Source organism: Copadichromis virginalis, linkage group LG18 (genome assembly GCF_057382275.1).
Source record: "Copadichromis virginalis isolate Kocher_CV1m ecotype Utaka linkage group LG18, C_Virginalis_male_GT1.1, whole genome shotgun sequence".
NCBI classification, from domain to species: Eukaryota; Metazoa; Chordata; class Actinopteri; order Cichliformes; family Cichlidae; genus Copadichromis; species Copadichromis virginalis.
The window spans coordinates 20,893,471-20,903,376 of NC_140635.1; the positions used below are offsets into that span (position 1 = coordinate 20,893,471).

Consider the following 9,906-nt stretch of genomic DNA (forward strand, 5'->3'; position numbering starts at 1 on the left):
AGTATAGTCTATATCTTTTCATTTTTACCGAGATATTGTAAGATGTTATGATTGCATAGCATGAACTAGTGTTTCTTACCTGATCCAGTTGCTAAATGACTAAATTAATGTGTTTCTTTTGTATCCTAGGTCTATCTCATCGATCCGTGGAGAGTTGGTGCCATATTTGGTGCGTAAACAGTTCTCCAAAACTGTTAACAGCCAGAAACTGAAAGACGACACAGACGATCAGACCCAGGAAAAAAACGATGGGCCTGCAAACCACGGTTATTGTTTGCATTCACATAACATATCTTCACGCTCAGAATCAGAGGAGGAACAGCATTTAACAACCCAAGCATGATTCTTCTTCTTTGTCTTTTGGCTGGTCCCTTTAGCGGCGCCACAGCAGATCATCTGCCTCCATCTCACCCTGTCATCAGCATCCTCCTCTGTTACAACACTCTGCATGTCCTCCTTCATTTATCCTTGTATTTTCTCTGTGGTCTTCATCTTTTCCTCCTTCCTGGAGGCAAAATAATTGATATCCTTTGTTCAGTACATCCACTATCCCTCCTCTGCAGATGTCCAAACCTCAGTCTTGCCCAAAGACTGCAACCTTTTTAAAATTCTTCTTCATCTTGCTTATAAACATTCATCATAAAGAACTTCTAGGTTAGGGCATCGCTGCCTAAGGCATCAGCTTCTAACCCTCTTCTCTTCCTGCATCTCTTCCTCTTTTGGTGTCCAGAGCTCCTCATCTCATCTCGGGACGAGCCTCTCCTCCAGCTGGCGCAGGAGCGCTCCTGCTGGAATGACCACCGTGGTGATATGAGTGAGGCCTACCATGGAGGAAAGCTGCGCTGCTATGTTCACATTATGGACCAGGGTCTGTGCTGCCGGGTTAATACTCTAGCTGCTTATATAGAGGTGAACCGACTGGTGAGTCAAACATTCGACTGTTTGTTTTGTTTGTTTGGGGTTTATTTTACGTATATGGCATGACTACAATAGCCTAATCGTGGTTAAATGCTTATGTGTACATGCTGTTCCCAGAAAGTTGATTCTGTTTGTCTGGACGTAGCAACATCAGTGGGAGAAACGTGAGAAACCAGACTGAAGAAGTCACTTGAATGAGTGATGAAATGCATCTCCCACTGAAAACGCTACATCCAAATGAGTCAACTTTCTCTAATTTCCTTTCTTGGATGACATCACACCGCTGTCAGTAAAATGTCATCTTGAAACTTCAGATTTAGTATTTTCGGTCACCAATTTGATGATAAATTTACTCAGGTCATACATTTAGTAAGAGCTGGTCCTTTTATCAAAGACTTTTTGCAGTTGGACCGTGGGAACTGCCCCCTGATGGCCATTTTTAGGAATGCACTTTTAAGTTGACTTTACTTGTGAAGGAACATTTATGCCTCTCAGCTATTCTAAAAACTACAAACCTTGTGGTCAACATGTTTGGCTTTTTAAAAGAAACGTTGTAAACACGCGGACACTCCATCCATCTTTTGTTTACAGTCTGTTTTCAAACTCATTACTACTTTCTTAATCACTCTTTCACTCCCCCCGTTTTCTCTCTGCTAGGCCCCAAAGCTGTTTGAAGAACCATCAGTCCATCCATCCGCTGACATTTCTGAGAGATGTCAGGTGAATATAGACTACAAGCCATGCTTGTATTTCAGTTATCTAGCATTTCCCTCTTGTTTTGAACTTTTTCAGATTGTCTTCACTTCATCAGAGCCTTTTATTGTCGTCTAAAGGCACTTTACAATACGTGGACTAAAATTGTGTATGCATGTATCTCCGTTGCTGTTTGTGGTGGGCTTTCAGATGGGATCAGATAGTATCATCGGAGCTGTGTGCCACATTGCAGACAAGACTTCCATAAAAAGGTCTACTATTGGAAACTTCACCACTGTAAAAGAGAAGGTCAAAGTCACCAACTCCATCATCATGCATGGCGTTACCATCGAGGAGGGGTGAGAACACACACAGTTGTACACAGACATGCACACACTTGCTGAGGTTGTGTACTTTGAAATGGTTTCTTGAACGCATTAATTTAACCTAAAAAAAAAGGGAATTTCACCTTGAAGGCATGTTTATAGATTAAAGTTTTAATTATCTGGCTTGTTTTTTTAAGTGTGAAGTTGCTACTTGCATGTGGTGGGTGACAAGCAGCAGTTAGCAAGCACACGTTTCTAAACAGAAGCATGAAAAAACACTTTTATCCTCCTGTTCAGCTGTTTATATTATTTACTTGACTTGAAGTGAAGGAACATTTATGCCTCTCAGCTATTCTGAAAAACCACTAAACTTGTCATCAACCTGTTTAGCTTTTTTAGAATTTATAAAAGCATAGATGTGGCTCCCTCTTCATTCGCTGCATACCTTTTTATTGAAGTGTAAGTGTGTGTGTGTGTGTGTGTGTGTGTGTGTGTGTGTGTGTGTGTGTGTGTGTGTGTGTGTGTGTGTGTGTGTGTGTGTGTGTGTGTGTGTGTGTGTGTGTGTGTGTGTGTGTGTCCGGTGATAGGACGTGTAACAGGTTTTTTGTTTTCTGCGTTCTGTGGGATCGCTGAGTTAACAATGTAGCTATTGGTGTGCAACCAGCCAGAGACCAGTTCCAAACAAACACAGAGCTGGTGAAGTGAAACACACAACATCCATACATTTCATTTAAGCGCCTAAATTACTTGGCTATACCCAGTTTCCCACTGGTCCTAGAATTTTTGGAATACCACAGGAGTTCAGATGATGCTTTCCCTAATAGCCCGCCGCTATTTAATAAAATCACGTGTTTGGTTTAGCCTTTAAGGATCAGTTGTCCCTCCAGTTTGCCATCTTTTATTTAAAGAATGGTTTCAGCACAGGGGTCTAATCAGGCTCACCAGGAGGTAAACATTGTAGTTACTTCACACATGCACGTCTGTGCTTACATGTAGAGTGTTGCAAATTGTGTAGTTTTTTTTTTTTTTTTTTTTTTTTATGATGTTATTCTTCCACTTCGTATCATTTTTAACAGCAAAACAAAAACCCACCATACAGCCAATGTGCTGCAAATTGCATCATGTCAACTTGAGATTTAGGAACTCCAACTTGGTTAAAGAAACACAGAAGCTCAATGGAGAGCATGTCAGATGTTGTAGTTGTGATTTGAGTCCAGTCTGAGTAAGGATGCAGCAGGATTTCTATCCAGTCCAGTTTCAGCTGTAGTCAAGAGTTAAGGTGGAAAGAACTGACTGCTTTGCACAGAGAGCAACAGTGTCTACTGTAGAATTAGCATGTAGATTGATCTGTTTGGTGTCTTAGGGCAGGAATATTGGTTTAAAGGGACTCATCTTGGCTCTGGATTTTAATGCTCTCATTCACAGGCTCCTGTTTCTTTTATCTTAATTCTTCTTCCTCTCTCTCTTTTCTTTACATCAAGGCCTCAACGCCATCTCCCTCTCTTTCTGTCTCTTGCAATCTCTTCTTAAGCCTTTCAGGGACCCCAGCCAGTTAGCATGGGGACCCTCATCATGCCCATGTAGGTGCACGCACAAAGGCGTGAAAGAAAGAGAGACAGGAGAAGGGAAGAAAGAAGCGAGGGGAAAGCAGGCTAGCACGCAAGAAAGAAATTGCAATTCTTTCTTTTCTTTCTTTGAGGACATAAGAAGGAAGGAGAAAGAAGGAAAGAAAGAGCCAGTATGAGGGGATTAGCAGACCCCAGCCATGTCGCAGAAACCCCTCGCGTTTCTGGTTTCTTTGTTTGGTGCTGACCAGAGCTTGTTGACAAAGCGCTGCATGTTTGGGAAGGGGGATAGTTGGGGTCAACTTTATAGGGGAGGGTTGGCACAGGAGGTGGGGGGTTGACATGCGTGTGTGTGTGTGTGTGTTTGTGTATGAGTGTAATAGAGAGGGAGGATGGTGGGGGGGGTCATGGCAAGGAGGAGCCCTGGTGTTAGTAATTAGTGGTGTTTCAGCTTCGAAGCTTCTTTGGTGGTCTCTCTCTCGCCCTCTCTCTCTAATGTTACAAAACTCTGAATCTTGTAATCTCCCATCACCAACTACCACCACCACCACCTTCTAGGTAGTAACTTAAACACACACACACACGCACACACTCTTTTCTCTGTCTCCCTCCAAGCCTAACCACCTGAATAGAATGAGCCAATACAAACCTGTCTGTGTGTGAGGTGCACAGGGCCAAGTGTGTGTGCGTCACTGCCTGGGCAAGACCTACATGTGTTCTCCACTGGGCTTCCCGAGCTTCTGAAACACACGCGCGTTTCTTACCCCACACACACATTCGCAGATACACGCCCTTCATGGTTAGTCGACACAGGACACACAGGACTGTCTGTGTCTCTCTCCAAGAATTTTATGGTGATGGTTTGGCTGAATGTGAGCATGCACAGTCGGTTGGCACTGCCAGCTCAGGTGGGACTCCAGAACGGGGCCTACAGCGTACACACACACACACACACATATATGCGCACACAGCGTGGGCGCCTTCCTTAACTTAATAGAGATGCTAATGTTGTGTCATTAAGTTTGTTTGATTGGATAGTTTGGATAGTTTTGAGTTTTCGGAGCAGGTGTGAGGTGGGGAAAACAGTCCGAATGTCTGTGTAGCCTCCGGTGTGGCCCTCAGTCCATGACGGTGCAAGTAAAGAAGCTTAGCGCCCAGCTGGAAAGCTGCGCCTTTCCTGTGAAGCTCCCAGTGCTGCATGAATGTTCTTTGCTGTGTGTACCTGCCTGTGCGTATTTACACAAGGGCCCAGAGAGCAAACAACTGAGCTGAAAAATAATGTTTTAGGACTAATGATCTACTGATTCATCCCTTATTCAGGTAATACAAGATTTATGAGTCTTTTAAGAGGATTTTCTTGAACTGTATGTTTAGGAAGGGAAATTTGTGCATTTTTTTTAATATTTTGAGGATAGTGTGGAATAATATTTATGTCAATTTTAGAAGACTGAGGAAATAGTTCTCTTGGACAATGTGACTGCTTTTGTTACTCTTGTAATGGTTTTCCCTCTCGGCCAAATCACTCTTGAAACAGCGATTAAATCCCGATGAGATTTTTAGCTGGATGAACAAGGGTATTTTTCATGAAATCTCTGGTAAAGTGGTGATGCAAAGAGAGCCACAAGTTTGTGGCATCTCTTCATGTAATGTCAGTTTTCTTTCCTCTGTTTAAAGGAGCGTTAAGGTCCCAGTATACGTGCCGCATTGGTCGCTTCGTGTGCTGCCGATAACGTCATCTCGCAGCCACGTCCGTTTATGCTCATCGCCACAGTGTAGGTAGCTGCTGCAGTTTTCTTCTGAACAAATAGGTGTGATCACTCTAAAAACACCTTCCCATCAGCACTGATATTGGAGAGAAGAAGTCAAAACCAGAGGCAAAGAATTTTTTTTACAAAGTCTTATATTTTCAAATTGTTGCAACATCTGTGATTCTATGAACATCTGTACTGATATACCATTAAAACTGCAGTAAAAACCGACATGGCATCGTCGTAAGATGCCATTCACCAGGTACCGCACGGCAGGTATAATGTATACCTGTTAGCTCTCCATGCATAGAGCCACCAGCCATCACTGTGGGAACATAGTGGCCAGCACACATGCAGATTTATTGATATAAAATCAAATTCATGCAGTTTGTGTGTGTGTTATTTTCAGGTGTAATATCCAAGGCAGCGTGATCTGCAGTAATGCTGTTATTGGCAGAGGAGCAGACCTCAAATACTGTTTGGTGGGAAATGGACAACACATCGAACCAGAAGGTAAGAGGCACCGAGATAAATACACACATATGAAGAAATGGCCTATCGGTGTTTATCACCTGATTTCATTTTATCCTGTTCACTCTTCTCAGCATGCCAACGTCTTGCCGTTCGATTTTAGCTATATGAAACAGTCTACCTCGGCAGGTAGTTTGTCTGGTTGTAAAGGGTTTGTGAACATTATAATTTCTGGCTTTATAAGCACTTATATGGCTTTATTTATTTATTATTTGACCAGTTGGCAAAGCAGTTTCACCACAAGGTGAGTTTAATAGCTGCTCTGGTGCCCACACTATAGTCAACTCCTGTTTCCTCTGTCAGTACTCGCATTTCGCATTTGGACTTTTAATTCTTTTAAATGACACAGTTAAACAGGAGCATGTTTTCAATCCCCAAACTAAATGGACACTATGGGATAAATGATGGCCTCAGTAAAACAAATATCCTGAGCAATGGGCAGTAAAATCCTAGTATGGACAAAAAAAGCAGAGACATCTTGCACTCTTAACATTTTCCAGCACAAAAAATAGCTCTGACAGGCTGTAACGTCCAGGTTTTGTTGATGCGCTTATTTGTACTTCTCCCTGGCTGACTCGGATAAGGTGTTAATGTATGTGTGTGGTATCTGTTTATAAGTGCCAAGTGTTTGAGCCAACTAGGAAAGTTTCTTCATTCTCAAGTCTGATTTGTCAGAGATTTTTTTTTTTTTATTTCCTTAATCCTCTTGTCCCAAAAGCTAGCTGTGCGTGTGTGTATGTATGTGTGTGTCACATTGATGGAGAGGTTAGAGAGCAGGGCCAGAACAGGACCACCCGGAATTCAACAGCCTCCAGCCACATCCACACACACTCGCATTCACACACACACATACACATATAGAGAAAGAGAGGGCGAGCTCAGCTACCAGACTGAGCAGCCTAATTGAGTGAACAACAGGGTGTTCCAAGAAACAACAGTGTGAATTTGAGCTAAACTTGTCTAAAACTGTTGGAAACAGCTGAAGCCTTTTGGAGCATCCAGTGAGCGATTGCTGCAGGAAGTCTGATCTTGCTTCAGCTGTTTTGTTTTTTTTTCCCCCTTTTTGCTGTTAGACAGTTCCTGGCATTATTATACTAAACACTGGAAACTTGGACCTGTGTTTGCATGTGCTATAAGGCCAAAACAACAGCAAAGATACAGCCTTTCACCATAAATTGTCTCCTTTTATTTTAACACGTCCAGTGTATACAGCAAACTGAAGTCAGATTCATCAGACAACCCAAAGCCTTCCTTAGAAGATTTTACAGTTTAAGAAAAAAACAAAAAAAAAAGTAGCAGATGCAGCAGAGAGATTTGATTCGGTGACTGAAGTTGCGACATGCCATAAAGGTCCTGGGTTCACTGAAATGTTTGTTATTCCTCTAATTTGGCACATAAACTTACCTTCATATTTTGGCATGCATGTGCTGGATTTCAAAATCAATTAGCAGGCTAGGAAATAAAAACAGACTGAAAAAGAAGAGTGTCACACAGGTTTTTAATATATGTTCGATTAATCTGCCGTAACCTACTTCAAAAGATTTAACACAACAATTCTGGAGATTCAGTTTAACAGTGGCTCGCACACAGCCTGGCTGTGTATGAAGAACGGGTCAGATCAGATTATTCTGTGTAATGCTTTGCAGTAAAGATAAGCCTTCTTTCCCTCCTGCATTACATTGTTACTGCAGGAGAGCACAAGATTACCTCTCACCACCAAATTAGCTGGCTGACAGTGGGCTGCTAAAGACATTACACACCCACTCTGCTGCTGAAGCTGTTAGCAGCTAAGGACCACCCTGACAGTTAGCCACGTGCACGCATGCACGCACGCACACATACAATACACACGTCTACGTCCATCAGGTGTTGATATTTTAAAGATACATACCTCTCCTGTAGATGTTCTGACACTCAGATATGCATTCGCTATTGCAGGTGTCACACATACACTGCCTTTTATTTACACATGCCAACGATGCGAGATCACGCACTGGTCTTAGATGCTTTTGAATGTGTGCTTTTATTCTGTGAGTTACAAAACAATTCAGTGTTTTCTTTAAGAAAGCTCTCTTTCTTTCTGATTATATGTGTAGCACATTTTATGATGTAGGCATAGAATAAGTGGGCTTCAAAAACATAGACAAAAAAAGGCAAAGATTATCTATGACCGAATGCAAACAGCAGCTTTTGATAAGAATGCTTTGCTATAAGAAGGATGGAAAAGGAAATAGTCACAGTAATAATTATTCCAAAACACAGGTTTTTTTACCCCCACGTGTTGGCTCCTTTTATGTGTGTCACAGGCCCAGCAGTAGGAATATGTAACATGTAATGTTACATATGGTCCTAATACATCTACAAACTCTATTAGTTAGTGACAAATTATCTGGCCCAGTGTGAGTAACCTTTCCTCCCTTTCTTCCCAGTCACTCCCTCTTGTTCCCGCTCCTGCTGTCCCATGCTCCATTTGTTCTCCCCTCTTCACAGCTGAGGATAAGCTCATTCTGAGCAACAGATTCCTTCACACTAAAACCTGTCTGTGTGGATGGAACATAACTCTCTGCCACCGTTTGCTTTGGATCAGTACCGACGCTCGGGGATGGAGGGAAAGAGCCATGCACGGGGGAGTCGGGGCTGACTTTCCTCATGTTAAACTAGCTTTGAGTAGAGAATGATTTAAGAAAGGAAAATAACCAATTAACTCCTTATTGGATGTGTATTCAGTTTGTTAGCTACTAGAAATATTATGCAGAAATAAAAAAACAGACTTTCTATTGCACTAAATATTTTGTTAGTTGATTTTTTTTCTCCTTCAGTTAATGAAGGTTACACTAAAGGGACAAAAGTGTTAGGCCACACCTCTTAATCTTTTAGGTTTGGTGTTTTCAGTAAAGTTGTTACAGGTATATAAGATCAAGCACCTAGCCATGCAGTCTGCCTTGAAAGCGTTTGTGAAAGAGTGGGTTGTTCTGAAAAGCTCACTGGATTCGAACATGGTACTTCAATAAGACACCACTGCTGCAAAAAGTCAATTCATAAAATTAATTCCCATCTAGATATTCCACGATCAGCTGTAAGTGTTATTATCGCAAAGTTGAACAACAGCAACCCGAGGAGCGTAGATTGTAGAAATCACCAACTCTCTGCTGACTGAATAACTCTAGATTTCAAACCTCCTCCAGCAGTAACATTAGCACTAAAACTGTGCTCCGGGATCTTCATGGTATAATGTTTATAAACAAATGATTAAAAAAACTCACGAAGAAGTGCACGAGTAGTCCAAGGTATAAATGTAGCTGCCAAATGACAAATTTTATTATTAGAAATCTTTGCATTCTTACGACAAAAAATCTAATATTTGTTTGGCGCCTGTAGCCAGTGATGTCAGCACTGCTGTGTCTGTGATGCGGAAGGGAAGGTGTTCACATTACAGGCAGTCGTTTTCAAACGATGAGCACATTATGGGTATTGTTAAAGCCCAACAACAACGATCTATAGTCATTCGGCATTTGAAATATTTTTTTTTTTAAATGTGTTTAGTGCACCAGTTGGCAATAAAGTGCAAGTCCATATTGCATGGTGGCAATATTCAGGAAGAGATCACTGAAGCTGACATTTGTTGATTGCACATTTTTGAATTTGTTTTTTCCCCTGTTTATTTTTTCAACTGTGAAGATCACAAGAGCTGCAACTGATATAATCTCTTTGTCATATCTCTTTTCTGCAGCTGAACGGACTAACGAGATCATCGTTGGAACAGACCAGCTCATGGAGATCTAGTTTTCACCTCATTAACCAATCCAAGTGCAGCAAAACACGGCCCTAATTCCCCCAGCGGATAGGCCAATCAGAAGCCTAGACTTTGACCTCAATTGGCTTTTTTGTACACAGTGTCCAAATAAACTCACGTCAGCTTGAACCTGTGGATCCGTGTTTTTATTTTATTTTATTTTATTTCTTTTACTGTTTTTAAGAAATCCTCTTTTTCTTTCATTTTACAGACTTTTTCTGTGGCAGTACCGAGTCAATCTTAGCAATCATGTCACCACATTAGTTATTATCAGATCACTACTGTCTCTTAATAGCAGCAGTCAATTACTCAATTTAGCCTGTTCCAGAGGG

At 41.6% G+C, this 9,906-nt stretch overlaps 1 protein-coding gene across 1 annotated transcript in view; it reads left to right on the forward strand.

The window, feature by feature from the left end:
- Nucleotides 1-9,703, forward strand: part of eif2b3 (eukaryotic translation initiation factor 2B, subunit 3 gamma) — a 35,382-nt gene extending 25,679 nt beyond the window's left edge. Inside the window, exons 7-12 of the mRNA XM_085438837.1 lie at nucleotides 130-266; nucleotides 731-921; nucleotides 1,576-1,638; nucleotides 1,822-1,970; nucleotides 5,660-5,763; nucleotides 9,512-9,703. Of these exons, the coding sequence (XP_085294963.1) occupies nucleotides 130-266; nucleotides 731-921; nucleotides 1,576-1,638; nucleotides 1,822-1,970; nucleotides 5,660-5,763; nucleotides 9,512-9,564 (697 nt within the window). The 3' untranslated portion in view covers nucleotides 9,565-9,703. The remainder of the gene's footprint in view (nucleotides 1-129; nucleotides 267-730; nucleotides 922-1,575; nucleotides 1,639-1,821; nucleotides 1,971-5,659; nucleotides 5,764-9,511) is intronic.
- The last annotated feature ends 203 nt before the right edge of the window (nucleotides 9,704-9,906 follow it).